The sequence below is a fragment of the Manis javanica genome, chromosome 5 (genome assembly GCF_040802235.1).
Source record: "Manis javanica isolate MJ-LG chromosome 5, MJ_LKY, whole genome shotgun sequence".
Classification (NCBI taxonomy): domain Eukaryota; kingdom Metazoa; phylum Chordata; class Mammalia; order Pholidota; family Manidae; genus Manis; species Manis javanica.
Window position 1 is genome coordinate 171,972,257 of NC_133160.1, and position 27,894 is coordinate 172,000,150.

General features: G+C 63.4%; 2 protein-coding genes across 10 annotated transcripts in view; both read left to right on the forward strand.

Moving 5' to 3' along the window:
• The first annotated feature begins 742 nt into the window (after positions 1-742).
• Positions 743-9,171, forward strand: HGFAC (HGF activator). Of its 3 annotated transcripts, none has more exons than XM_036992431.2 (14): positions 743-879; positions 1,438-1,558; positions 1,738-1,837; positions 2,089-2,168; positions 2,842-2,964; positions 3,056-3,187; positions 3,384-3,494; positions 3,609-3,783; positions 4,075-4,160; positions 4,915-5,170; positions 7,031-7,170; positions 7,520-7,660; positions 7,773-7,921; positions 8,926-9,171. In XM_036992431.2, the coding sequence occupies exons 1-14, from the start codon at positions 775-777 to the stop codon at positions 9,106-9,108; spliced, it is 1,902 nt and encodes a 633-aa protein (XP_036848326.1). In that variant the 5' UTR covers positions 743-774; the 3' UTR covers positions 9,109-9,171. The 3 variants fall into 3 exon arrangements, with proteins under 3 accessions (XP_036848326.1, XP_036848330.1, XP_036848333.1); XM_036992435.2 differs by having other exon boundaries at positions 1,741-1,837; XM_036992438.2 differs by lacking the exon at positions 3,384-3,494.
• A 7,344-nt stretch (positions 9,172-16,515) lies between these two features.
• The window catches only part of DOK7 (docking protein 7), a 30,410-nt gene continuing 19,031 nt past the window's right edge, over positions 16,516-27,894 (forward strand). For 2 of the 7 annotated variants that reach the window (XM_036992469.2, XM_073237982.1), the window contains exons 1-3: positions 16,516-16,652; positions 16,721-16,766; positions 24,343-24,600. In XM_036992469.2, the coding sequence (XP_036848364.2) occupies positions 16,599-16,652; positions 16,721-16,766; positions 24,343-24,600 (358 nt within the window). In that variant the 5' untranslated portion in view covers positions 16,516-16,598. Of the gene's footprint in view, positions 16,653-16,720; positions 16,767-24,342; positions 24,601-26,253; positions 26,455-27,894 lie in introns of all 7 variants that reach the window. The other 5 variants (XM_036992451.2, XM_036992466.2, XM_036992448.2 and 2 more) reach the window with 5 other exon arrangements.

Here is a 27,894-nt window from a genome sequence, read left to right on the forward strand (position 1 = left end):
GGTCCCCCTGGCCCTCAGTGGGATACCGGAGGTCCCTAGAGACAGCCTGGCCTCCGAAGGCTGGTGTGGAATGGAGCTGGCCTCGACAGAGGTGGGGACAGTGCAGGTCGCCCAGGCCGTCGGGGGGAAGCCCAGGGCAAGGCTTCCTAGAGGGTGTCCAGTGGGTGCAGGAGAGGTGGGGGTAGGGACGCTCCTAGGCACCCCAGATGTAGGGCAGGCCCACCTTCCCAGGCTTTCTCCTACAAGGGCCCCTGCTCTAGGCCCATCCCGGGAGGGGCCAGGCTGAGGTGTGGGGGCAGTGGGCATCCCCATCTAGGAGTCACTGTTTGCAGCATGCAGCCCACCGCACACATCCCTCCTGTCTGTTCCCTGCCTTTTGCTGGCTGTGGCCAGTACTTCACACTCCAGGCCCAGGCCCTCGGAAGGGCTCAGCTCTTGCGGCTGCTGTGGCTGTGAATAGCCACAGACAGCCAGTGACCAGCCCAAGGCCAGGAAGTGACTGGAAGCTGGGGCTGGAGTCTAGGTGCCCCCTTTCCATGAATCCTAGAAGACTTCCTGGAGGAGGCTTCTAAGCTGAGACCCAAGAATATTGCCAGGTCCAGGACCAGTGTGTCTGAGGCCAGGCAGGGTGAGCTGGGCAGCAGAAGTGGGGGACATGTGGGCGCAGCATGGAAGGCAGCCAGGGTTAATCATTTCCAAGTGGCCTTGACCCACCCCTGCCCTGGCCGCTCTGGTCCCGCCTCCTGCTGCCCTCATGCTAGCTCAGTAGCAGCCATGGGGTGCTGGGGCTGGGTGCCTGGCGCTTGCCCCCGGCCCGGACCATCTCTGTTCCTGCTGCTGCTGCTGGTACCCCTCAGGGCAGAGCCCCAGGGTGGCAGGGTGAGCGCACCCCCATTGCACTGTGACTGTAGGCTCCCTGTACCTGCTCTGGGTCCTGGGGCTGAGGCCAGGGCAGGGGTATGGAATAGGTGAGGGGCCCACTGAGGTGAAAGCTGGCATTCAGTGGGTAAGCTGGGCATGTTAGGGGGCAGGGGGCCTGGGTATCTGATTTTCAGGGCCCCCAACCTTGGGGCATGGAGGCCCCTCCCCTCTCTCCAGGCCTCTGTCGGGTCCAAGTATTTCAGGTGGGGGATGGGGACCTCTAAGGGTCTCACGGCTGCTCCTATCCATCTCCCAGAATAGACCCCAAGATTGGAGTCTGGGCAGACCTTGAGCCAGCTGACTTACCCCTTGGGCTCAGCAAGAGGGAGAGGGGTTGAGGCTAGCTGAGGCCCTGGGAGTCCGAGGCACCCCCCAGCCCAGGTGCCTTCTCCAAGACCTGAGGGCCCCAGTATGGAAACTGAGGCCCAGGGCTGCAACTAGCCCTCCTGGCAAGGCCTGCATGTGAAGGGGCCTGGCCCACGATGACGCCGTCACAGCCCTCTCGGCTCTGCCTAGAACTATACGGAATCCCCCGAACCTAATGCTGCAGTGACCCCTGGGACCACCATGGTCCTTGTAACCTCGGTAACCCCTGCGACCCCAACCACAAGTGCTCCAGAGGCAGAGGGACCCCGGGGTAAGGAGCTCATCCCCCACCCCAGGGCTGCTCCCTCCAGGGGGCCCAGAGGGCCACTGGAGGTGGTGGGCTGCCCCCTGCACGGGGCTGGGAGGGACGTGGGCAGCTGCTGGGCAGTGGAGTGCACACTGGGGGTGAGGAGCGTCCAGCACGGGAGCGTCTTGACCCCTACCCCTCAGCAGTGCTCACCGAGGACGGGCAGCCCTGCCGGTTCCCCTTCCGCTACGGTGGCCGCATGCACCACTCCTGCACCTCTGAGGGAAGCGCCCACAGGAAGTGGTGGGTCCCAGTGGACGGGGCCTGCAAGCACAGGTCCCCAGCAGCCCTCCTCCCAGTCCCCACGGCCCCTCGTCCTCTCTCCCACCTTCCTCCCTCCACACTCCAGACTGCCTGGCACCCAGCAGGTGTGCTGAGTGAATGCATGAGTGAGCGAACCAGGGGGAGAGCTCCAGAGCCAGGGGGCGCCCTCTAGAGCTGGGGCCAGGCTGAGCAGGGCTCTGGCTTGGGACCCATGGTCACATCACCCCCAGGTGTGCCACGACACACAACTATGACCGGGACAGGACCTGGGGCTACTGTGTGCAGGCTTCCCAGCCCAGGGAGGGCTCAGGTTGGTGCTGGGGGTCTGTAGGTCTGGGCCCAGGCCAGGGGGAGCTGGGCCTGGGGATGAGCTGGGGGACATCCGGGCCCATGTGCTGATGAGGGCAGGTCCCAGGGGACAGAGCTGACTTGGGTCTGAGGCTTTGGGCTGACCCCACCTCAGGCCTGGGGGTCCCGGGTGGGGGCAGCAGAGCCATCTCCCAGGAGACTGAAGGATCGTGGAGGGGGAGCTCGTGCCAGGCAGGAGCCTGACCTCTCTGAGAGCCACGCGGCTGCCTTGGCCATTGTTGGGGCCAAAGTGCCCTCTGGGGGTCAGGCTAGGCTCTGCAGCCCCACAGGCTGAGCCCTGGGCAGAGCTGGGCATGGTGCTGGGAGCCCTGCTTAAGAGGGTCTTGGGGCACACGGGAAGGACTGTGGTGCTTGACTGGAGATCAGACTTCCAGGACGCTGGGTACAGAGCAAGAGGCCCACTTGCCAGGGTCTGAGTGCTGGGGTGTGGGCTGTGGGGAGAAGGGGGAGGCCTAAGCCCCCTTTCAGGGCACCTGCTCCCCAAGGAACCCAGAAGGGGAAGCTTCAAGGCGGCAGGCCTGATGGAGGCTCTGTGGTGCTTGGCAAGCACAAGGTCACGGGGTCAGGGGTGACACGCAGACGCCCCAAGCCCCGTCCCTCATGTGTGTCCCCAGCTGCCGTGGATCCCTGTGCCTCCGGCCCGTGCCTCCACGGGGGCTCGTGCTCCAGCACCCAGGACCTTGAGTCCTACCACTGCACCTGCCCCATGGCCTTCACAGGCAAAGACTGTGGCACAGGTGAGCAGAGCGGAAGCCGGCCAGGGCCTGGAGGGGCTCTGCAGGGGCCAGTGGTGTGCTGGGCGCAGGGGACTCACTGTGTGGTCCCCAGAGAAATGCTTTGATGAGACCCGCTACGAGCACCTCGAGACGGGGGATCGCTGGGCCCGAGTGCAACAGGGCCGAGTGCAACAGTGCGAGTGTGCCGGGGGCCGGGCCCAGTGCGAGGGCGCCCGCCACACAGGTACGCGGTGGCTGGGGGGTGCCGCTCTGCACAGCAGCCTTCCTGGCCTGAGGCTCTGCCTGTCCCCACCCGAGGGAAGGCGCCTGCCCATGGTCACCAGCCAGGGGCACTGGGCGTCAGACCCAGGCCCTGGCCCCACCCTCACATGGCAGGCCCCCCGAGGCCCAAGGCCTAGCGTCTGAGCTCTCGCCCCCAGAGTGCCTGAGTAGCCCGTGCCTGAACGGGGGTACCTGCCACCTGATCGTGGCCACGGGGACCACCGTATGTGCCTGCCCCCAGGGCTATGCTGGGCGACTCTGCAACATTGGTGAGCCACGGCCCCCGAGCCCCGTCGGTTGGCTTCTGGCCCTGGGCCACAGACTGGTTGTCAGAAAGGGTGCAGCCTTGGGTCTTGGCTTACCACCCTCTGTGCCGCCCGCAGTACCCACCCAGCGCTGCTTCACGGGGAATGGCACAGAATACCGAGGTGTGGCCAGCACGGCAGCCTCAGGCCTCGGCTGCCTGGCCTGGAACTCCGACCTGCTTTACCAGGAGCTGCATGTGGACTCGGTGGGCGCCGCAGCTCTGCTCGGCCTGGGCCCCCACGCTTACTGCCGGTCAGCACTGGCCTGGCCTGCCCCAGGCCACCTTACTCGGGGTGGACAGGGTCCGTCCTAGAGGGGGCCTTCCCGACCAGGCCTGCCCCCAGGGGCTCCTGAGGCTGTGTCTGACCCAGCGAGAGAAGCCTGGCGCAGAGGAGGAGGCCCACGGGGACCAAGGCCTCTGTGTCATCATGCAGGACCAGAGAACCCTGCTGGGGCTCAGCGGTCTCACCCTGCTGGGCGTCCCACTTCCCTGCCCCCTAGTGCCCGCTGTCCCCTGCCCACCTGCCTCTCCGTGCATTCCAGGAACCCGGACAAGGATGAGCGGCCCTGGTGCTACGTGGTGAAGGACAGTGCGCTCTCCTGGGAGTACTGCCGCCTGGCAGCCTGTGGTGCGCGGGGCGCTGCAGGGGTCTGGGGAGGCCGGGCAGGGCTGCAGGGGCCCCACGCCCACTCAGGTCACATGGTCTCCCTGTGGCCCTCACCACCCCACCCCCACCCCTGGCGTCCTTTCTTTGGAGGACCACGGGCCCATCTGGGAGATGGGGAAACTGAGGCTGTCTGGAGTGAGGCTGGCCCAAGGCCATGCAGTGGGCTGGCATAAGGGGCCAGAGCAGGCAAGCAAACTAGGTTTCCTGGGTGGCTCCCCCCAACATACACAGCCCCCGAACACAGCATGGCCCCCAGGGGTGAGGAGGAGCAGTGGGGTGGTGAGCCATGTGGGTAGGAGGCCCAGCAGGTGCCCCTGCACACAGACCTGGGAGTGGGCAGCTCCATGAGGTCAGCCTACACTCTGGCCCCTGGTTCCCAGGGCTGTCTGACCGTCCTGGGGCTGGCTGAGGTCCAGGCTGCTGGGCGGGATAGGAGTCCCTGCCAGCTGTGCCAGGCCATTCTGGTTCCCACGAAGCTTTGTGACTGGGTACTAGTCTCCTCACCCTGCTGAGGAGACTGAGGCTCCAGCAGTAAGTCGTGCCCACAGGGGCAGAGGTGGCCAGAACCCTGGACCCTCTTCTAGAAGGGCTGCCTGTGGTGGGATGGGAGGCAGGTGAACCACTGGGGACCTGAGGACCTGGACTCGGCCAGGACCCTCTCTGGCCTGGGGTATGCAGAAGGGACTCGGCTGTGACCTGGTGACCTGTGCCCCAGAATCCCTCGGCAGAAATCAGCCCCCGCCCCTCGACACCCTGCTGTCCCTGCCTGAGCCGGTCCCAGCCGAGCGCCAGGGCTGCGGCAGGAGGCACCGGAAGAGGAGCTTCCTGCGGCCGCGCATCATCGGTGGCTCGTCCTCGCTGCCCGGCTCTCACCCCTGGCTGGCCGCCATCTACATTGGGAACAACTTCTGCTCTGGGAGCCTTGTGCACACGTGCTGGGTGGTGTCCGCGGCCCACTGCTTCTCCAACAGGTGGGTGGCTCCGAACCCTGCCCACGACCCCTTTGCAGTCCCTCAACCCATGTCCAGTCCCACCATCTACGCCTCCACCTACCCACTGGCTGGTCATACGCCCGCCATCTATTCCATGTCTTTTCACTCAACATCCGCCACCCATCCACCTGCCCACCCTCCATCCCCCACCCACCACTCCATCCGCGTCCACCCAGCCTCCCGCCCCCATCCCCCGGCCCATCTGCCTGGCCTCGCACACCTCTAACCTAACCGCTATTTACCTGTCGCCACATTTCGCCACCTACCCACGGAACCCCCTCCACTCCCCGCCTCTCCCCTCTGACGCAGGTGGGGCTCGCGCGCAGCCCGGGGCCGGGCAAGGAGGCAGCAGACACGCCCCTGCCCGCCCCGCCCCGCCCCGCCCCGCCGCTCCCCGAGTGGCCGCCCCATCCCGCCCCGCCCCGCCTCTTCCATACCGCGCAGATGGCACCAGGGGACGCAGGGACTCGGAGGCCCTGCCCACTCACGGGCCCCCAGAGGGGAAGCGGGGCTTGAGCGGGCAGCTAGGTGTCGGGGGAGTCCGGGGCTCCGGGCGCACCACCGCACACCCAGGGAAGGCCGGCCCCGCCCGCGGTCCAGCCCACCGTGATGGGGGCCAGGCTCTGCCTGGGGAGTAGGGGGTCCGGCGGGAGGGGATGGGCCTGACGGTGGCATCCCAGGCATTAGGGGCTGGACGTTTGGCAGCGTGAGGGTGAGGCCGTGGGCCCCTGTCGGTCACCCCAGGGACTATGGCATGGGGGTGGTGGGCAGTGTGCTGAGCGTGGACTCGCAGCAAGCGCCCTGCTGGGCCTGTGAGATGGGGCTCAGCCTATGGCATGGGATGGGGTGGGGCTGGGGGTGGGGAGCAGGCATCCACTCCGCCACATCTAGGAAGGGTCTGGGGAGGGACCAGAATGGGTGGGGGTGCTCATCCCTGTGTCCTGCACCCCAGCACCCTGTTCCCAGGTCTTGGCTAAGCAGGGCTGGAGGAGCTGGGGGAACCAGGACAGGTATGGAAAGGCTGGGTGGGAGGTCCCAGGTGCCCTCACAGGGCTCCTTTAGCAGGGTCAAAGGGCAGACCCAGGTGCCCAGAGCTCCACTGTGCATTCCAGGCAGCCCTTCCAGCCTGGAGCACCCCATTGCCCTCACACCCCAAGGCCTGGGTGTTCAAACCCCAGGCTCACGCCAGCTACCCTGACAGGTCCTGAGCCAGACCCAGAGCCCCCAGCTCTGCCCCTGGGCTCGGGCTGCTGGCTCTGTCAGGAGCCCTGGGCTCTGCGCCTTGCTGTGTGCTGGGCCTCTAGCTGCCATGGTGGGGAGCCCATTGTCCAGAAGGGCCTGAGGCCTGGAAGGGCCAAGTGGCTAAGGTTCCCAGTGGCCTGGAAGCGAAGCCTGAGGCAGGACGGCCATACATGGTGACGGGAAAATGAGGCCCAGACGGGACAGCGGGTGGCCAAGGGGGCGTGGGGCCTGTGCCCCACAGGAGGGAGGGGCTGTGTCTGGGCGACCCTGCAGGCTAGACAGGAGCTGGGCAGGGCTGCCAGGCAGGGCCAGGTCTGCACTCACTGGGGCTCAATCTCAGGGCAACCCCAGGACACGCATCTACTGAGGCGATTGCGTTAAAGATGGCACTGCCCAGGATCTTGGGTGTGACGCCAGCCCATGACTCCCCACTGTCACGGTGGTCCCCACACTGGCCCCTGCTCAGGGCTGCAGGTGCCCGCACAGCATCGTCCCCCTGGGGCTGTCTCTGGGGTGCTCACTGCCGTGGGTGGGGGAGAGCCGACCTCAGTGCCCCAGAGGGAAGACCAAGGTCATGCCCCCACCCGCCCCTCCCAGCCCCCCAAGGGAGCGCGTCTCAGTGGTCCTGGGCCAGCACTTCTTCAACCGTACGACAGATGTGACGCAGACATTTGGCATCGAGAAATACATCCCGTACCCCCGGTACTCGGTGTTCAGCCCCAGTGACCACGACCTTGGTGAGGCCTGGGACGCGGGGTAGCAGGGCCAGGGCCATGTGCTCCGCGCACACTCGGGCCAGCACCAGGAGAGACACGGGGCCTGGGCACCAGGCAGGCCTGGAGAAGATTCCAGACAGCATGGGGATGCAGAGGGAATGGGGAGGCGGGCGAGGGTACAGCGTGCCTGGTGTGGCAGAGTGGCTCCTCCTGGGGGAAGCCCTGACTGGCACTCCTGCTCCCTCCTGGGTCTCCCAGGCCACAGCACCTCTGCCCAGCAGGGCTGTGCCCCCAAGCGACCCAGTGACCACCCTCCACCCATCCTGGACCCCCCAGCCCCAGGCTGACCCCTGACATCTCTCCCACCCAGTCCTGATCCGACTGAAGAAGAAGGGGGCCCGCTGTGCTGTGCGCTCCCAGTTCGTCCAGCCCATCTGCCTGCCCGAGCCTGGCAGCCCCTTCCCCACTGGACACAAGTGCCAGATTGCAGGCTGGGGCCACCAGGATGAGAGTGAGTGGGGGCTGGGGGCAGCCCGCCAGCGTGGTGCCCTGGGGAGCGGTGGCCAGCAGCAGGGGGGCTTGGCTTGCCCACCCTGAGGGCCCTGAGGGCACTGTGCCTGCAGATGTGAGCAGCTACTCCAGCTTGCTGCGGGAGGCTCTGGTCCCCCTGGTCGCCGACCACAAGTGCAGCAGCCCCGAGGTGTATGGGGCCGACATCAGCCCCAACATGCTGTGTGCTGGCTACTTTGACTGCAAGTCTGATGCCTGCCAGGTGAGCCGGGAGGCCAGTCGCTCAGAGCAGAGAGGGACCCTGACCCACAGGGCCAGTCAGGAGCCGGGGTAGAGAATGCACCTGCTGGTTGGCAGCCAGCCCCCTGGGTGGGCACTCACTACCTCTGGAGGCCCTCAGAGCAGGGGAGAGCCCCCTCCTCACATGGATGGGAAGAATGAGGCCCAGGGAGGGACTGCTCACAAAGCCCCTCGTGGCCCTGCCCTCCTGCCAAGGGCAGGCTGTCCATGTGACCCCAAGGGCCAAACCTCTTCCCACCCATAATTCTCCCAAGTGGGCTCAGTCACTGACTGCTCCCAGTAGCTAATGTTTACTGAGGGCACCATAGGCATGAGCTTATTAGGCTGCATGTCCAGCCTGGGATGGAGAAGCCACTTTACTCCTCATTTTATAGATGGGGCAACAGGCCCAGGGAGGTCCGGTCATTCTTCCCAGGTCACATGACTCAGAAGCAGCAAGGGGGGCTTGACACCAGGCCATGTGGTACAACACATATCTCTGGGGGGGGGGCGGATTTTAAGGATGGCTTCGTGGAGGAGGGAGCATTTGCACTTGTCCTGAGGGGTAAATAGGAGTCTGCCAGGTGGCTGGGTGGGCGTCTCAACTGGGAGAAGAGCCTGTGCCAGACACGGGTCACCGGGTCTATGTGGGGTGCGTGCCGGTGGGCAGGGGTGGGGTGGGAGAGTGGCGAGCCGGACTGAGGACGCATTGCTGCCTGTGATAGCCTGCCATGCGGTTGGCAGGGAGGGTGACAGCTCCCTCACGTGGAAGTACTTTGCCAACTGTCCCCCAGGCTGCCGGCAAGTCCGCCCGGGGAGCACTGTGTCCCAGGGGGGCTTCTCAGACTCTCCCAGGCTTTTAAGTGCTCTGGGGGCCTTTCAGGGTTGGTGTGAGAGAGGCTGGGGGCAGGAGGGTGGTGGTGGGGTGTTTCCGGGGTACTGAGGAGCTGAGAGGGCCCCTGCCTCTGACTGGCACCTCTGCCACAGGGGGACTCAGGTGGGCCCCTGGCCTGTGAGAAGAATGGGGTGGCCTACCTGTATGGCATCATCAGCTGGGGCGATGGCTGTGGGCGCCTCAATAAGCCCGGTGTCTACACTCGTGTGGCCAATTACGTGGACTGGATCAACGACAAGATTCGGCCCCCTAAGCGACCTGCAGAGCCCTCCTGAGACCCCCGGGCATCCTGCCTCTCTCCATCCCTGCCTGGCTGGCAATAAATGCGACCCCAAGAACCCGGCCCACGCTGCCTGTGCTGCCACCCCCACGCAGCCTTCCCGCCCAGGCTGTGACCCAGCCCATGCTTGCGGATGGGGTGGCCCTGGGCTGGGGACCTGGCGCCAGCACCCTAGCTCTGGCTCCTCTCTCAGTGGAGAAGGGATCCTGTGACCCCGTGTGAGGGTTCAGGCCCAGGACCCAGGCAGCTAGGCAGGAGGCCCAGTCCTGACTCCCCAGGGCCTGAGCTGTCCCCCTGCCCGCCTCTCCGGGCCCCCTTCAGGCCCCCCAGGTGGGTGGGGCTCAGGTCCAGGCACCCAGCTTGTCCCAGGGCAGGGCATGGGAAGCAGGTCCTGGGCACAAGGCTAGGGCAGGGTCTGAGCCAAGTTGAGCATGAATATTAAACTTAGGATGGATTATTAGGGAACACCCTCTGGATATCCAGTGCTTCAGAAGGTGCCCCCTCAGCCACATTCCCTAGGAGAGGAAGACGCAGGTTTCCTCTGAGAGACAGCAGGGGGCCCCAAGTGCCAGAGTGAGTCAAGGGCAGTGGGTTGCTCCTGGTATTGAACTTTCTGGAGCCATCCCCTGCCACCCGCAGGCAGGACACGTGGGGATGAGGAGCCTCAGGGCCTAGAATCCCCGAGGAAGCGGCAGCACATACAAAGGTCCTGGGACAGCGGGAGGGGGGCTCACTGGGGGCAGATAAAGAGGTGTAGAGCTGGAGGCTGGGGTTGGTGGGATTGTGGGGCACATGGAGGGGTGGACCTCCCAGATCTGTGGGCTGCGTGAGGCACTGGGCTGCCCCAAGGGTCCCTGGTGGGGTTTCAGCAGGGTGAGGATGTAATGACTACTACAGCCCCGAAACAGGGCCTGGGTGTGGGGACGGGGCACTCTCCTGATGTGGAGAGTCAAGGTCAGGGTCACCAGTGCCCAGCTAGGAGCCCTGGTCTCTGGGAGGGGCAGGAAGGTGGCTTCCATTCAGTGTGTCCAGACCCAGACCCACCGTCCGGCTCAGCATGGGGCCCCAGCCTGACCCAGAGCAGCCCAGAAAGTTGGGGCTCTCCCCACACAGCCTCCGCCCACTCCTGGGCCCCTGAGGCCTCCTCCTCTCTGTCATTCCCATTCTGGACCAGGTCTTGCCACCTTTCCCAGCTGACAGGCCAGGGCTTTCTCCTTGTCCCCGTCCCCTGTTCCCGTGGCCTGGAAGCCTCCCCTAATCTCTACCTATGTCTGGACCCTTCTCTGCCTCGCTGCCCAGTCTGTGCATGAAACTGACCAAGCAAGGCCCTTGCTCACCAGTTCCCATTGTGGCCTAGAATGTTCTCTCCGTGTGCCTCTCCCTGCCTTCACTCATGCTTCAGAGCTCGGGCTGCTCGTGGGGTCCCCCAGAGGCCTCTCCCTGTCACCATCTCCAATGTCACACATGCACGTAGGTGCAGAGGGCACCTGCTTTGCTGGCCTGTCTCGGTGGCTGGAACAAAGGGGGGATGTGGGGACAGGAAGCCCCACAGCCATCCCTTCCCAACATTGGTTTGCCAGTCTGTCTGTCCCTTTATCAGGAAGGAGGAGGCTCCCCAGAACCCCTTTGCAGTACATCTGCACCCAGTTCCCATTTGCCTGAAGGGGTCACAGGGCCACATGTAGCTGCAAAGGAGGCTGGGAGGGCAGGGAACAGAATCGCTGTGACTGGATCAGACAGATCACGAGGGGACACTGCCCCACGCAAAGCCAGAGGTGAAAGAGATGGGATGGGTGCCAGGGGGGCAGCCAGTGAGCTTGCCCGGGCCCTTTGCCCCACTGCCCGGAAGGCTGCCGGTGGGACTGAGCCCTGAGGCTGGCTGAAACTTGCTGCTGAAGCCCCCTGCTGTGTGGGTCATGGCCCAGGACAGCTGCTGCCATACAGAGGTGGGGGTGCCCCTGCCTGCTCAGGGCTGTGGGCCCCCTGCAGCCTGTTCATGGCTCCTGGCAGCGGAACGGCCTCAGTGCCACCAGGCCGCTGGCTTGGCCTGGCCTGCCCCTCCTCCCCCACGGGTGGTGGGTGTGGGGCTGTTGAGGGCTGGCTCTCATTTACAGGCTGTCAGGCAGACTTCACACTCCTGGAGGAAGCTACGCTGTTGGGCTGTGAGCAGGGGCTCCCACCTGCGCCCCCAGTTACCCCTTGCCTTCCTGCACCTTGCACTCTGCCCCAGGCAGCTGATCTCTACGGGCTGCACCCTTGGGCTCCTGGGCCCCTTGGGCTTTTATTAGGCCACTGGGGAGCCGGAGCTGTTGGTCAGAGCGGGGAGGAGTGCAGTCGGGGTGTTGATCCTCCTGGCCCGCTTCTTTTGGGGTCACCTCAGTGCCATAGGCTTGTAGCTGGGCAGCTGCGTCTGGCGAGGTCTGCACACCGGGTGGAACCTCATCGTGGACGGGGGAGGGCTCTGACTCTGAAGGAGGAAGAATTCTTGAGCAGTCAAGTGTCGGCAGGGAAGGAATTCATCCGAGAGAGCGTCAGGGAATGGCAGCTGCCTGCAGGCAGCAGAGCGCAAGGAAGCTGAAGCGGGGCCAAGGGTGAAGAGCTGTGCTCAGGTCTGGAAGACGGAATGAAATAACGAAGTTCACGAAGATGTTTACCGCTGGCAGAGCAGAGACAAAACGCAAGCCGAGCGGCGAGAAGGCTTTACCTCAAGTTACGCGCCTGAAGAGAGGGAAAGTGCGGGTGTCCTCGGGGGAGAGAGGTGCGCCCAAAGGTTGGGGTTTCTGTCTCTTAAGGATTTTTCAGGAATGTGACAAAGGGCCAGAGGGTATAGACTTGCAAAGTGGTCTCAAAAATGCTTATCTCCAGTGAGAGACACTATGTCTCTTCTATGAGTCTTCTAGGTAATTCTGCAAAATTAACTTAATACAAGAAATTGGTCGGTTCCTCTCCAGGATATCAGCTTTCCAGATCTTTCTGCTTAACAGGTGGAATTGCATTCTCCTAAAATCCCTGTGCTGGAGTCCTGACCCCAGGACCTCAGAATGTGACCTCGTTGGAGACAGGGTCTCTATGGTGGTGATCAAGTTGGGGTGGGGGCATCGGCATGGGTCCTGACCCGCTGTGACCGTGTCCCTGTGAGGGGGGAAATTTGGATACACAGGAGGAGGACAACATGAAGTGCCACCATGGGATGACTGCCACCCACGAGCCAAGGATGGAGACTGAGGCAGGTCCTCCCTGGGCCTTGGAGGGAACCAGCCTTGCCAACATCTGGCTCTTGGGCTTCTGGTCTCCAGAGCTGTGAGACAACCAATTTCTGTTGTTTGAGCCCCCAGTTCATGGTGCTTTGCAAGCGAATACACCCAGACCCCTTAACTGAAGGTCACCGCCTCTCCCTAGGTGAAGAGTGACTGCCTCTCCAGTCTAGAGGTGGTTATCCGTGCCTCCCCTCTGACTAGCCCGGGGCTGCCGCCTGATTCCTGGCGTCCCCTCCCGGCCCACACCTTTGTAAGTACACGTGCCGGACTTGTCCTCCTGTGCGGTGGGCCTGCTGGAACCCTGGCCGGTACATGCTGCGTTACCGTTTACAAGCTCTTTGGGATTTACTTATATTTTGTTTAGGATTTCACATTTATGTTTCCGGCCTATAATTTCCCCTTCTTATCCTCTGAATGGCTGTCATCAAGGCCATACTGACCTCGAAGAATGAGCTCAAGATCACCCCTCCTTGTATTTTTCACTGGATGACTTTGTATAAAGCTGGACCTTTATATAAAAGTTCTCTATTTTATTGTATGAAACTATTCTTTGAAAGGTTAGTAGAAAGCCCTATAAGATTCCCTGGGCCCGGTGTTTTCTTTGTAGATGGATTTTTAACTACTGACTGTATTAATAGTTAGAGGACTTGTTGAGAATTCCATTTCTTCCTGAGCCAGGCCCAGAAGTCACACTTGCACGAGGTCATCTGCCTGCGTCTCACACTGAATGCAGCTCGTTCCCATGTTCTCCTGTTGCTGGTCTCAGGTGCTGGGTTGTTCTCTGCCAGCCCTGGAAGGCCTCCCACTGTTCTGGCTCCATCGCTGCTGCTGCTGCTGAGGAATCTGCTTTAAATCTACTTGTGTTTTTATAAACAACTTCTTCCTCTGGTGGCTCTGTGATGTGTTTGCCTTTGGGGGGCTCAGTGTCCCCTGGTATGTGCAGGTGTGGGCTTCCTCCCTCCTCTCCTGCTTGGCCACATCGCACTTCTTGTCAGCTTGCCTGTGTCCTGGTGCCCTGCCTATGGGACTGGGATCCTTCTGTCTAGAGCTTCCAATGTCCCGTGAGGCCTGGAGTCCAGCACCAGATGCTTTTTTGGTGGCACAGGACCTCCGAACTCAGGGACATAAACCAACAGCTGTGTGTTGAGCCCACAGTTCTGGGCTGGGCCCCAGCAGGGGGTTCTTCCGGGCCAGGCCGGCTCCTTCACATGCCTGGAGGCATCTGTGGGTCTTAGGCCACGCTGCAAACGGGTGCTGCCTGGCTGGTGCCTGGGGCCGTGGGGTGACTGGGCCTCGTGCTTGTCGTCAGAGGTGGGCTAGCCTGGACTTGTTCACACGGCGGCGGCCGGGCTGTCGAAGAACGAGCGCTAGTGAGCATTTCCATTGCATTGCATTTGTTGAAGCAGTCCAGATTCTGGGGGCAGAAAGACAGAGTCATCTCTTCCTGGGATCGGATGTATGGTCATATCTCAAAGGGCGTGGGCGCTGAAGGAGAATATGTGCATGTTTTAAACAATTCACCACACTTTCTGTACTAGTCAGCTTGGGCTGCCTGGACAGAACACCACAGACCAGGGGGCTTAGATGACAGACATCTGTGTTCTCACAGTTCTGGGGACTGCAGTCCAAGATCAAGACCTGGCAGGTTGGTTTTGGGGAGGCTTCTCTTCCAGGCTTGCAGACGGCCGTCTTCCTGCTGTGTCCTCACATGGCCTCTCTGTGTGTGTGCAGACAAGATCTCGGGTGTTTCTCCCTCTACTAGTAGAACCACAGTCCTATAGGGTTAGGGCCCCACCCTTGTGACTTCATTTAACTTTAATTATCTCCTTAACTACCATCTCCAAATGCAGTCACACTGGGGTTAGGGCTTCAACATAAGAATTTGGGGAATGCAGTTCCCTCCGTCTCACCACACGCTGAATGAACAGAGCATGGAGAGTGGTGAGGTGTCTCATGGCTGGGTCTGGATGGGGTGGTTATCACTGCCCCCCACACCCACTGGCTCCTGTGTGTGGTTCACCTAACTGAGGGCTGCTGGGACAGGTAAACAAGTGTACAAAGTATGGTTGCTACTGAACATGCACTGCTTTTGCACCACTGGAAAATCAAGAACTTGTAAGTGGAACCATCGTAAGCTGGGGACCACCTGTAAACCTGTCAGGGGTGTGTCTTAATCATCTGCGAAAGGCCCACCTCCTGATACCATCCCACTGGGGGCTGGGCTTCCGCACGTGAATTTGGGGGACCCACATTCAGTCAGCAGCAGGACCTGAGAAGCAGAGAGGTCAGGGACTGGGAGTGCGAGCCAGGCTGGAAGCTGGGTGCCAGGCCTTTCGAAGGCTGGCTGAGGGGGCAGGGAGCTGTCTGTTCCGCTGTGGCCGCGTTTCCGGGGGCCAGTGGGGGAGCAGGTGCAGCTGCCAGGCGTGGCAGAAGCCTGGGTCAGGGCCAGTACTCAGGAATGCAGCAGGGCCCTGCCCCTCCCTGCAGGGGCAATCAAGTGCCAGGCACCCAGAACAGCGGATGTATCCGCGGCCACAGCCCCCAGCCACCACCCAGCTCCACACAGGCTGTCCCAGGCCAGCCCCTGGGGGCCTGAGATGTGTGGGGAGCTTGAATGCAGCTCTGTGGCTGGGCAACTGCTCTGTGAGAGGCGACTGGTGGGTGCACAGGTGACGCGGGGGTGGGGCAGGGGACACAGGAGACACAGAGCTGCTTTCTGGGCCTGGCCTGACCCTGCTCAGCAAGACATCACTTCTGCATCAGAATCAAGCTTGTGGCCGATCAGGGACCTACTCTCAGATCCCCAGGGACAGGGGGAAGGGGCAGGGGAGGGGGTGGACCTGGCCCTCTGCACCCAGCATGGTGGCGACTGAACTGGCGCGCTCAGGCTCAGCCAATGCTGGTCAGTGCTGGTGCATGGGACTCACCCCGGTGCACGGTCCTCAGTGAGAGGCACGACCCAGTCCGAAGGGCCTTGCGAAGGTGAATACCCACGTGTCCTGTCCACATCTGCCATCCTGCCTGTGCGGTTCGTGTCAACAGGCCGTGTTCCTCCCTTCTCTCCTCTCCCGCCAGAATCCAAGCCTCTAAGGTGGGACTGCTGCACTTAATGCAAATAATCAAGCCAAGTGTTCTAAAGCTAAACTTACTTTCTTAATATGGTTACCTCTAATAAAAATGAGGGTGCCTTTAAAGAGAAAAGTATTGTTTCTATAGGAGCAGGGTGGAAAGAGAGTAAGGCCAGGAAAGCCCACTAAAAAAGACCCAGAGCTAGTGAGTTAATCAGTTAAAGCTCAAAAAGCCAGGAGCAGCTTGGCCTTCTCTTTCCACCCCCGCTCATACCTGTCTTCCTGCCTGACAGGAGCTGGAGTCAAGTCCATTGCCTTTTCCAGCTTTTCTGTGGTGCTGCCCCTCTGCGCTGACCCCTTATGCCGCCGGGTGCTCCTGAGGCGTGGGGGTTGGACGCCGTCTTAGAGATGGGGGTTGACGTCCAAGGCGTTAGACCTGCCAGGTGCCCCAAATCACGAGGGCTCCGGAAGAACTGGGGGCAGCTGGACTGGGTCTACAGGGTGGGGGAGGGGAACCAGAAGCTCAGAGCCCCGGGCTGTGGAGAGGGCTCCCAGGGCGCCTTTGTGGAGCGGCTCAGCTCCTCTGCACCATCCTCACCAGGTGGGAGGGCTTTTAGCCCAAGGAGACCAGACATGGAGACCTTGTGCATGTGGTGCCCAGGGAGTGCCTGGGCCCACTCACCACCCCGCAGCAACCTGCACTGGGGCCCATGCTGGCAGGACCTGCGAGTGGGCCCCCGTCTACCACCGCACACGTGTCCTGGCCAGGTACCCCCACGGACAGTCCGCTGTCAGGGCGTTCTGGCCGCAGCCCTGGCTGGTGGGAGGCACAGGCGCTAGCGGCTGAAGCCAGGTTGGTGGAAATCACTTCAAAATTGGGCAACGTGGACACGGAACGCCCCTCTTGCAGGGCTGGTTCCTGTGCTTTTGTTAGACAAGCGCCCCCGCCCCAGCCGCGGGTGGGCGGGGTCTGAGCCCCCGACCGCGCCCCGCAGCGGACCGCCGGGCCTCAGGTGGCCCCCACGGGCGCCCCGCCCCGCCCCGCCCTCCGCCGGCCCCGCCCCGGCCCTCCCGAGGCTATTTTGAAAGTGACCCTGGGCCGGGGCGGCCGCGGGCGGCGGGGAGGCGCGGCGGGCGGGCGGGCGGAACCATGACCGAAGATGACCGAGGCGGCGCTGGTGGAGGGCCAGGTCAAGCTCCGGGACGGCAAGAAGGTCGGGGCGCGCGGCGGGCGCGGGGGGGCCGGGCGCGGGCGGCCGCTCACGCTCCCTCTGTCCCGCAGTGGAAGAGTAGGTGGCTGGTGCTGCGCAAGCCGTCGCCGGTGGCAGGTGAGCGCGCGGGGCCGGGCCGGGGCCGGGACCGGGACCGGGGAGCGCGGCGCCCCGACCCCCTCCGCAGGGAGGCGGACTGCGGCCCGGAGCGGCTGCGGGCCGGGCGGCTGGAGGGGCCCGCGCGCCGGGCCGGGGCCTAGGATCGGAGCCGCCAGGGGCGCTGCCCGCGGAGCTGAGCCCGGCGGCCCCGACAGCCTCCCCGGGTGGCGCCGAGGCCGGGCCGGGTGGGAGCGGCGCTGCTTCTGTTCTGAGAAGAGAAGCCCCCCGCCCGCACCCCAGCCCGGAGGCCCGCGGGGAGCCCCAAGTCGGGCGGCTGCGGCCTCAGCGAGGATTCCGCGGCGGGGAGGCTCGAGCCGCCGCCGCAGCTGTTGCCGGGACAGGTGCCCTGCAGCCGGCCCGGCCCCGGGGTCCGTGTGGGATGCTAGGCTGAGCCCGCGCCGTCCCACACGTGTGGGGCTGCCAGAGGGGCTTCCGGACGCCTGGACGCCTGGGGAGTCTGTCACGTCCCGGGGTGCAGGCGGGGGCGCCCTCCCTGCCCCTCCCCGGGCGCCTCTCCGGGGCCTAATGCGCCCGCGCCGGCGCCGCACGGTTGCAGGACGCAGCCCGGACCTCCGCCTCCCCTCCCAGGTCCCGGGCCCCGCGCCCCGTTCATGTGCCAGGCAGCCTTCCATGCCCAGGCCGCGCGCCTGGTGCCGTGGGGCCCTCGTCCTGGGGAGCAACGGGTAGGCCTGGGAGAGGAGGAGAGGGGCCTGGAGACACCGAGGGGCCCTTGGGAGGCAGGGAAGGAAGAGACACTGGCCGGGCCGAGACGGGGGGCCGGGGGGCAAGGGCCACGGTGACATCCAAGAGGCTCTGGCCAGCTGTGGCTGGAGGCAGGGGCTCGTGCAGGCCCCCAGAGAGGCTCCAGGGATGGGTGCCCCACCCGGAGAGAAGAAAGGGAAGGACACTGTGGGCAGGGCCCCCCCCTCCCCGGGCCGTGCACTGTGTGCTCTGGCCCCTCTGCCTGATGCCCACGCCTCGCCCTGTGCCGGCCATCCCGTGTCCCGTCCCCATGACGTGGAGCACCCCTGCTGGTGCTGGCTGTCTTAGCGGGCCCTGTAACCCTCACGCCACACGGGGGCTGTGGTTATCCTCTTATGAGTGCAGAGCAGAGGTACAGAGCTGAGTCTCCCCACCACGCTGCCCTGCTCTCACTGGCCCCCATGCATGCCCCGCGCCGGCGGCTTTGCTCTGCCTTCTGGCCAGCCCTCTCCCCTCTGGCCAGGGGCCCCCACAGCACTGGCTGCCCCCTCCCAGGCCCTTAGCTGATGTGCCAGCCCACTTTTGTATGTTGGGGGGCCTGGCTGTGAGGGGTTCCGCTCAGCTTCGCCTTTGCCCTGCTGCCTCCCCACTTGTCCTGAAGACCCGTGCCCTTCGGTGGGCTCAGGTGGGGGGAGGCGGGGCCGTGTCCTTGAGGACCCCACAGCTAAGACGCCCTAGATTCTGGCTGTGGCGAAGGAACCTGTGGACGAGGGTCGCCCGCCTCATGTGCGGGACCCATCCTCAAGGCTATCTCTTGCCCGGGAGTTCCCCGAAGGGGTTCAGAGGGCTGCCCCAGCAGGAGGCCCCAGCGGCTGTGGGCACGTGGGACACAGTGAGCACATTCTATTCTGTGTGCTTTTGCCTGGTAGCATTTCCAGAACCAGAAATTCTTATAATAAAGTCTCGTTAGTAAAGACAGGAAAACCTCTTTTTTTAAAAAAAAAAAGATATGACAAATCTTTACAAAAGGCAGTAATGCTTCTGGGGGGATTGTGTCCCTGGGGGTCTCGACCTTTGTCCTGGCCAGAAAATTCATGTCTGGGTCCCTTTTCTGGGCCTGGGCCCACCCCTCGTGACCCTGGGTGGCCTGTCTCTTCCTCCGGGTTAGGGTTGTGGGAGGGGGTGCTGTGCACGTGCCCACAGAGGGACAGCCAGTGGGGCTTCCGGAAGCATTGTGAGCAGCCTGGGGTGGGTTCCCCAGCACATCGTGTTCAGATGGGCCCTGCTTCTCTGCTTGCCGTGCAGGCTGCCCGGGGGCCTCAGCCAGCTCAGGAGAGCCATCAGCAGGGACCTTGAGACCAGGGGACCAGAGGGGTCTGGCCGAGGGGTGGTCGGGACATTGCTTCCTGCTCCAGCCCATAGCTGCCCTGTGCAGGCTGCAAGGTCAACACCTGCTCAGGCCATTGCCAGTGGGGTGTTTGTTCAGTTTCCTCCAGGCCCAGCTCTGAGTTCCTGAGGGCAGGGTCCCCCTACTGACATCATCCCCACAGGCAGCCTCACAAGAGCTGAAACTTGCCGTGTGAGGTGCTGGGAGCCCAGGGGCTCCTGGCAACATCTGGGGCCGTGCCTCTGCTAAGGTGGGCGCCTTCCAAGAGGCCAGGGGTCCTGGGTGGTGGTGATGGGAGGCTTCCTTCCCTTCCCAGTGGCACCTCCTGTCTTGGGAATGGGCACGCTATCTCAGTCCCCGTCTGGGCAGGTACATGGAGGACATGGTGGGTGGTAGCTGGCCCCCCTGTCCCTGTGCAGACCTCAAGGAGAGGCCCAAAGCCTCCTGCAGCACCTGGGTTGGGACTGGGAGTCAGAGCACATGGGCTTAGATCTCGACAGGTGTGCTGTGTCCCAGCCTGGCTCTTGTGATGGTCCCTGTCGGGGTGGGTGGGAATCCTCGGGGCTGGAGGGGCCGGCTGGGAGCCTGTCTGCCCCCCCCCACCCTGACACCTCTGTCCTTGGGCAGCCTGCCTGTGTAAGCCCGCGAGGCCCTCCATGTGCTCACCCGCCATGAAGTGCTTCCAGGTGCCCGGGGCTGCCCCCAGGCTGCGGCGCCCTCTGCAGAGTCCCTTGGGCTCCTGTCATGCCGTTCTGCTGGAGGCACTGCCTCAAGGTCAGTGTGACCTCTGCGGGTAATCCAGGAGCCGCCCCTGCCATGGGTGTCGTGTGGGTGCCCACCTCCGTCGCCTCACCCAGCTCTCCATCCTCTGCCTGCTCCCCGCCCTGGAGCCGTGGGCTGCCTCTCCCCAGCCGGCCCTCCCCGAGGTTCAGCCCCTGGCTCTAAGCGCCTCCGAGTGCCCATGACTCCACAGTTATTTTTACATCTCCAGACGCGTGTGTCCAGCTGCCTTCATGCGTGCCGCCTGGAGCCCCGTGGGCCCTGCAGGCCCCAGTGTTCAGTGCAGAGCCGCGCCCCTGCGGTCCTCCCCCAGGCATCCCTCCTCCACCTGAACCCAGCCTCCCGCCCACTCCCGTCCTGTCCTCCATCCCAGCCACCCGGGGTCCAGTGGGTCAATGCTGCATCAGGCAGAGGGAAGCCCCGCTGAAGCCCCCCCCCCATGCTGCCGTGAGCCTTAGACGCCCTCATCCGTGACCCGCCCAGGCTGTAGCACCTCTTGCCTGAACAGCTGCGGGAGCCTGGAGGCCTCTGCTGTTACCCTGTGTCTGCCGTCCACCCTCAGGGACTCCAGTGCACTGGGCTGAGGCTATTGGCCTGGCTCACCAGGCGCCCCGACTAGACAGTGCCCACACCTTGGACCACTTGTCTTCTCCTCGTGCCAGGCCCGCGATCTATGTCCCTGTCTCTGGGCCTTTGTACTGGCTGTTCCCTCTAGTGTAATGCTGTTCCCATGGGGCTGCTAGGCTGGCTTCTTACATCACTTGGGAGTCCGTCCCCTGGGTCCCTGGGTCCCTGGACTGCTCATGAGCAGAATGCACTGGGCTGTCCCCTCTGGGAGAGTCTCTGGCCCTGGCACTCAGGCCCCGTGACAGCCGCTGGTTTTGATGCCTGTCCCCACCCCTGGAGCGGCACTTCCTCAGAGTTTTCTCTTTATCGGCGTCAACCTCTGGTTGGCTCTCCTCTTGGGTGTCAGCTTGGCAGGAGCTGGGCTCTGTCCCCTGGGGCCCTGGGGCCCTGGACTGCTCATGAGCAGAATGCACTGGGCTGACGGCTGTGGGGGATGTGGCCCAGGCCGTGGGACAGCGGGAAGGAGGTCCTTCAGTGAGCAGGACCTTCGTGCCAGGCACCAGTGCCGTCAGGCACTTCCATTCCCAGGTGCTGTTGGGTGTCGCCTTTTCCAAATGCCACATCACCGTTCACCCTCACTCGCTGCAGAGCAGAAGTCTCTGGAGGGGCCATGGTGGGCTGATCCCTCTCCTTCCCAGTGTTTAGTGATGACGTGGGACCATCCCAGGCCTGGATTGAGGTCCCCTGCTGTTCTGTTGTCTGCTCTCTGGTGGTGTGCCATTTGCTTAGAGTCTCAAAAGCCAGGCTGGGTGTTGTTAGAGCCTCAATTCTGCAGGGTGGGTGGTGCCCGTTTCTCAGATGGAAAGCAGGACAACAGAGGCTCTGGGGTTGAGAGTCACAGACGTGGGCTTGAGACTGGGTCAGCCTCTGCCATGGTGGCACTCCTGCACATGAGGGGCTCAGTGGCGGTGGAGGTGATGTGGAGCGTACGCAGGCGTGAGTGTGTCTGCTCAGGAGTGCAGCACACGTGCAGGCGTGAGCCGGTGTGTGCATCTGTGTGTGTGCATGTGGGGAGTGAGCACACACGAGTGAGGGTGTGCCTGCGTGCTCCCACCACTCCTTGCTGCCTTGATGTAATCTCTGGCACCTTTTATCATGGCAGCACCTGTGCCACCTCTGACCATGGCGACCTCAGTCCCCCCCACCTTTGGCCGCCAGGCGCTCTGGCCCAGACCTCCCTGTGGCCCCTGCCCCTGGAGCCAGGGAGGTCCCGGGGCTAGTTTGCAGTTGTGTCCCGCATGGGTAGGAGCTTGACAGAGGCTTCTTGGGTGGGGTGGCCTGCTGTGCTGGTCAGAAAGCTACTTCCTCAGCCAATGACCAGGAGACCTTGCCGGGTGGCCCGTCTGCCGGGCTTCCTGTGAGTGGTGTGGCTCCTGGCCTGGGTCTCCGCTGGAGCTGGCCAGCTGCCCTGGGCCCTGGCGTGCCTCTGGCCTGTCCGCAGGTGTACTACGGCCCAGGAAGGGTGGGAGGTGTCTGCCCGCAGGGGCTGTGCTGCTGCCATACCTCCTGAGTCTGACCCTGCCTGGCTCAGGCCCCAGACCTGGGAATTTCCATTTCCCCAGTGCCTGTTGCTGCAGTGGCTTTGTGTTTAAACAGCACTTCCCACAGGATGGGTTTTAAAAATAGGACCAATTTATTGCCGATGACAGTGGGAGAGGAGAGAGGTAGAGCGGCTGTCGTCACAGGGCCCCACCGGTCCCCACACCTGCCCACTGAACCGGCCCCCGCACACCACCCCTTTTCCGGCTGAGCTATCGGAGCCGAGCTGCCTGGGGCGCTGGGCGCTGGGGGTCAGGGTGGATGGCAGCTGCTGCAGTGGTGACCCGGGGGGGCCTCGGCTTCTAGCACGCTGGAGGGGGGAGCCCATCACTGCCATGCCCCTCACTCCGTTGGTTCCTATTTAGAAACGGAATCAGTGGCTGGATGGGGTCTTGGCTCCCCTGGCTGCTGTAATGAAGCACCCCACCCTGGGAGCTTGAAACAGTGGGCGCTTACTCTCACGGTCCTGGAGGCTGGACGTCCAAAATCGAGGTGTCCACAGGGCCGGGCTCTCTTGCTGAAGGTGCGAGCCGCCTCCTCGGGCTCCTGGGCCTGGGGGTGCAAGCCCTGTGACCTGTCTTCACGTGGCTTCTGAGTCTGTGTCCCCCCTCCCGTCTCTCAGAAGGTTGTTAGATTCAGGGCCGCCCAGATAGTCCGGAGGCCCTCATCTGGGAGCCTTCACCTGGATCGCCTCTGCAAAGGCCGTTGGTCCAAGTAAGGTCATGTTTGCACGTTCCGGGCATCAGGATGTGGACGTATCTTTTAGGGGGTCTCCATTTAGCCCTACATGGGTGAGGGTGCTTGTCATTCTTGGATCTCAGTAAGGAGTAGAATGTGAGCTGCATTTCAGACACAGCCAGAACCCAAAGAGATTGGACAGGCCTGGGGGAAAGGATCTCAGGGACACATGGGCTTTTGCACACAGGCCCCCAAAACCAGTCTTGGGGGCAGACATCCACGATGGTTAGACCTGCTCAGCAATGGGAAGCAATGGGAAAGCAAGCTGTGGGAACCCAGAAACTGCTGAAGAAAACCTGACTCTAAACTGGGAGTTGGCGAACCACAGCCCTGAGCCAGATCTGGCCTGTGGCTTGTTTCTATAGTGAAGTTTTCTAGGAACATGGCCATTCTCTTCTGTGTTACCTATGGCTGCTTTCGCAGTTAAGTAGTTGTGACAGAGACTGCACGGCCCACAGAGGTAAAAGTAGTTACTACCTGGCTCTTTGCAAAAAGGTTTGGGGACTACGTTCCTGGCTCTATTGCTGGGAGTGTAACTCTTAGAGCATAGGAGGTGTCTGTCTCGCTCCGCTATCGTCAGCGAAGCCATGCCTAAAGCAGTGGCCTTTCATTCGGCAGAACGTCCCCACCCTCCACGGTGCCAGGTGATGGGATATCACTGTGCAGGAGCAGAAGTGGGCCTGCCTTCAAGACCTCGCCTTTAGGGTAGGGGGGCAGCAAGTAGACAAGGAACGGGCAGCGACATGGCAAAGCTGCCCCGGGGTGCCGGTGCCTGTGGGGCGAGCGGGGCGGCAGGGGCGGTCAGTGTGTCTGGGTGTCCCAGGTGTGGGGCACAGGGCTGTCCCCACACTGTGCTCCCCCTGTAGCAGCCCCGCCCTTGCTGGCCGCCCTCGGTCCCTCCGGAGGCCCTGTGGTGCGGACCTGTCTGAGCTTACTGCCTCCCTTGAGTTCTCACTTCTCAGACCAACAGTGACATGTCTGGGGACATTTCCATAACGACATGTGCCCTTTATGCCACCTGTGTGACCTCTTTCTGGCTGGGCCATGGATTTCCAAAGGGAGTTGTCTAAGCGCTGCAGCCCCTCCAGGCCATTCAGAGAGAACGCGCGGAACCCGCAGACAGGCAGATGGGTTTCTGTGGGTTCTGGGTTTTTTTCCCTCAAAACGGGAGCATCTTTGCTTTTCTCTGATACAAGCGTTTCCGACGCTGAGGGTAGGTCCTCAAAGGGGGCGTGAAGCCCCCAGGACAGTCCTCCGGTTTTGCTACTGCACTAGGTTTGTGGGACACAGCCGCCCACGTCAGTGTCCAGGCTGCCTGGGGCTGCGTTCGCGCCATGGAAGTGGGGGCGAGGCCCGGATGACCGCCTGCCCTGTGGCCCTACCTGGGGAAGTGGCTGCTCGCACAGCTCAGAGGGCTGACCCTGGTTTGAAGGGCCGGGCAGGTGGAAGCAGAGTGCACACCACCACAGCTTGTCTTCCCTCTGGGGACAGACAGGTGTCTGAGACAAGGTCATTTGGGATTCGTGCTTACCTGGATTTTCAGGGCCTGCTCCTTGGGGAATCAGAGTGGAGTTGTCCCGCGCGCCTTCCCACGGGCATCCTTGCCTTCCCTGCCTCCTCCTGCCCGCGGGCCCCTGCAGGGTTGGTGAGAACGTGTCTAGGCTTGCTCGGGGCCATGCGTTGAGCCCTGGACTCGCGGGCCTGCCACAGCGCACTTGGGGATGCTGGGGCCTCGGGGCAGCGGCCCTGATGGCCCCTCAGGTGTGTCCTGTCTGGTGCCCCCTGCAGACTGTTTGCTGATGCTGGCCTACAAGGACCGGTCAGAGCGGACCAAGGGCCTGCGGGAGCGCAGCAGCCTGACCCTGGAGGACATCTGTGGCCTGGAGCCCGGCCTGCCCTACGAGGGGCTGGCCCACACGCTCGCCATCGTCTGCCTGTCGCAGGCTGTCATGTTGGGCTTCGACAGCCGTGAGGCCATGTGTGCCTGGGACGCCCGGATCCGCTACGCGCTCGGCGAGGGTGAGTGATGCCCAGCATGGGCGTCCGAGGTGACAGCCCCACCCTAAGGTGCCCGGGAGGCCTTGCCGTTGGGCTGCGGGGCAGGGCCTCGTGGTTTGGAGCACCTCCTCTAGCAGGCCCAGTGCTTAGGGTGTGGGAGTGCATGGTGCTGCCCGAAGGCTTTGGGGAATAGGAGGGCCCCCCAGGGCCTTTCTGATGACTTAACCCTTTAAGTAGATCCAGAGTCTTGACCCAAGTGGGTAGCCGAACAGGGTGACCTTCCGAAGTGCTGCCCTTTGCTCCCTGACCTGCCACCTGAGCTCAGAGCCAGGTGGGGGTGGAGGGCATGTATGGAGTTGCTGTCCCATGGCATCCCCCCTGCGGGGCTCCAGTGGGGCCTGTGCCCTGGGCTGGTACCGGGGAAGGGGGGTGAGAGAGACTAGTGCTCGGGGGCGGACACGGCCCCACCTCACAGCTCTACAGGGTGGCCGTGCCACCCAGTGGGCTGTGTGAGTGGGGTGGGACCTGGGCTCAGGTGAGGGGCCAGAGGCCCTCTCCTTGGATGCCAAAACAAAGACATCAAGATCAATGATATTTTAACACAGTCTTTAAAAAATTCCAGATCAATACAAAAAGCCCATGATGAAGAAAACATTCAAATTTAAAGTGAAAATGAGCTCTGAGCCCCCACTTGTAATTCCTTCCCCTCTGCTCAGTCGGCCGCGTCTTTATCAGACATTCTTGCGCCACGGACTTGTGCCCTTTCATTTGCCTGAACAGTCACGGGCATATGGCTGATCTCGGCCGCTGAGTATGTGGTGCTCGGGGTGGGGCCCCAGCCCCCTCACCCCTGCGCAGCCCGGCCCAGCAGCCGCTCCCTCACCCCGGAGCCCCCAGACCAGGCGCTTAGTGCAGGAGGCATGTGCCTGGCTGGTGCAGAGGGCATGGGGCCAGAGAGGAAGAAGAACACCTTCTGGAAGGTTCTCTGGTTGGGGGCTCCCGTCGGTTCGCTCTGGGCAGGGTCCTCATACAGCTGCAGCCGCTGGCCCATCCCAGCACCTTCACAGAAGTGCCGGGCGGGCCGGCTGCTGACCACCCTCGGGTCCGGCTCCTCCAGCTGTGCACCCCCTTCAGCAGCCGGACCGACTGGGGAGGGGGAAGCTCATGGCTGTGCCCTGCGTGCTTCCTGGGCATACGCCTGAACTGGGGGAGTGGGCGCGACTGTTGGGGGCAAGTTCGTCTTGCTCCCTGCCGGGGAGTGGAGGGGCCTGCGGTTTCCAGAGTGTCTCTGGGCCAGGCTGGGCTGAGGCAGACCCGAAACTCTGGCAGCTGGGGGGAGGCTGGGCCTCCGCGGGCCTCAGTTTCCCCACCCGGGATGTGGAGCCATGCCAGTGGCCGTGGGCGGGGGTCCTGGGAGCAGGCGCTCCATGGGCAGGGATCCAACGCTGGGCATCTGTCCGCACTGGCACACAGGGAGCTTCAGCAGGGCTCCCTGGGGCCCAGTCTGCCTTGGTGGGGCTGGAGAGGGCGGTCAGGCAGCCCCTTGGAGGCCTCGCCCACTCCTGACAGGTAGCTTGGAAGGGTGCGGGGGTGCAGCCCAGGGCCCTTGGAGCTGGCGCCGGTGTCGCTGCCCCTCCCGTGCTCAGCCCCCTCTGGCCTCTGCCTGGCCCTCAGTGCACAGGTTCCACGTGGCAGTGGCTCCGGGCACCAAGCTGGAGAGCGGCCCCGCCACCCTTCACCTCTGCAACGGTGTTCTCGCGGTGGCCAAAGACATCCCTCCGGCAGTCACCGGGCAGTGGAGGCTGTCTGACCTCCGGCGCTACGGGGCCGTGCCCAATGGATTCATCTTTGAAGGCGGGACCAGATGTGGGTACTGTAAGTATGCTGGGTGGGCAGGGCCGTGGCAGCTCCCAGCTCACTTCCCCCAGCCACCACCGCTTGGAGCCCGCGGGCCCACTGTGAGCCTGCTCTGTAGTGCGTCAGGCTGTGGCTGGGTTCCGTCTTACGGCCCGGCTGCCTCGCTCTTCCTGGCTGGAGGGACCCCTGCACGAGGCTGTCATGTCACAGTTCACAGCCCTTGGCCTGGGTCACAGGGCCTCAGAACCACGGAAGTTCGGATTTAATGGAAAAGGGGAAAGAAGTAAATGTGTTTATCAGGGACGTGCAGAGAGATGCATCTGTGGGCCCAGGGCTCCCCGTGGGTACAGCAGCTCTGGGCCTGTGAGCCCCCACATCTGGGATGGGGCGGGGTGGGAAGAGCCGCCCTGCTGTCGGGGATGAGGGCAGAGCCCCAGGGTGTCCCCAGGGCCGAGGCGATGGTGAGAGGTGGTGAGGGGGGGCCAGAGTGAGGCCGGCACGCTGACCGCCAGGCTGGGGAGGGGTTGCAGGGACCGTGCCCATGGAGCGGGGCGGCTGCAGGGTGGGGATGCCTGTGCCCTGCCTGCTGTTCTCTGAGCGCAGGACCGTGCACACGGCAGGCCAGTGAATGGACCTGCAGGCTGGGGGCTGTGAAGCCCTTTCTCCTGTCCCCAGACTGCATGTCTGTGCGTTGGTTACCCAGGGCTCCTGGCATGCAGCCCTGAGGCCGGTGGTCAGGTGCTGGGCTGCAGGGTGGGTGCTGCACATTCTCATCTCCGCTCTCCTGTGGACAGAGGGTGGAGGCTCTGAGCCCCGACACCCTGTGTCTGCTGGCCCCACCCCCATAAAGGGACATAATCCCTGACCCACAGTCTTGTGAGGGGATGAGGATGACAAGAACTTGTGAGGGGCATGTGCCCTCAGCACGGCCAGGGTTGGACAGGGTCCACTGGGCTCTGGGACCTGCTCGCGCCTGGAGGAATGCTCTTGAGGGTGTGGTCGTGCGGGAGCTGATCAGATGGGCCCTTGTACTATGCGGGGTGGGCAGGTGGCACAGAATGACGTGGCCTGTGCTCCGGGGCAAACCCAGTGCGTGGCCCGAGGAAGCCAGCCCTACGGGGTGCTCACGGCACCCTGCCTTTCAGGAGTCAGGCCGTAGCCTGCATGGACACTTAGCAAGGAGGTGAATCAGCTAGTGAGGTTCAAGGTGCTGCGCGAGCAGTGGGACACAGGGAGTCGGCCGAGTTTGTGTTGATCGGGGCCTGGGCGTGGGGAGGCTGGGTTTGGAGACGGGAAGGGAGACGGAAGGTGGCGATGGGGCAGGTGCCTGGGCTTGTGGGGTGTGGCAGTTTTCAGCAGAGGCTCCTGCAGCCACAGGGCAGCCGCAGCCATGGTCTGAAGGGCCTGACTGGAGCCAGGCCTGGGGTACAAGCATGCATAGCTGTTGGCACACCTGCC

Excerpts from the sequence above, each read along its gene's own strand:
- HGFAC (XM_036992431.2), top strand. The coding sequence starts at position 775 with ATGGGGTGCTGGGGCTGGGTGCCTGGCGCTTGCCCCCGGCCCGGACCA. Across the intron at positions 1,838-2,088 it reads GGAAGCGCCCACAGGAAGTG|GTGTGCCACGACACACAACT; the intron begins GTGGGTCCCAGT and ends CATCACCCCCAG. Across the intron at positions 2,965-3,055 it reads AGGCAAAGACTGTGGCACAG|AGAAATGCTTTGATGAGACC; the intron begins GTGAGCAGAGCG and ends TGTGGTCCCCAG.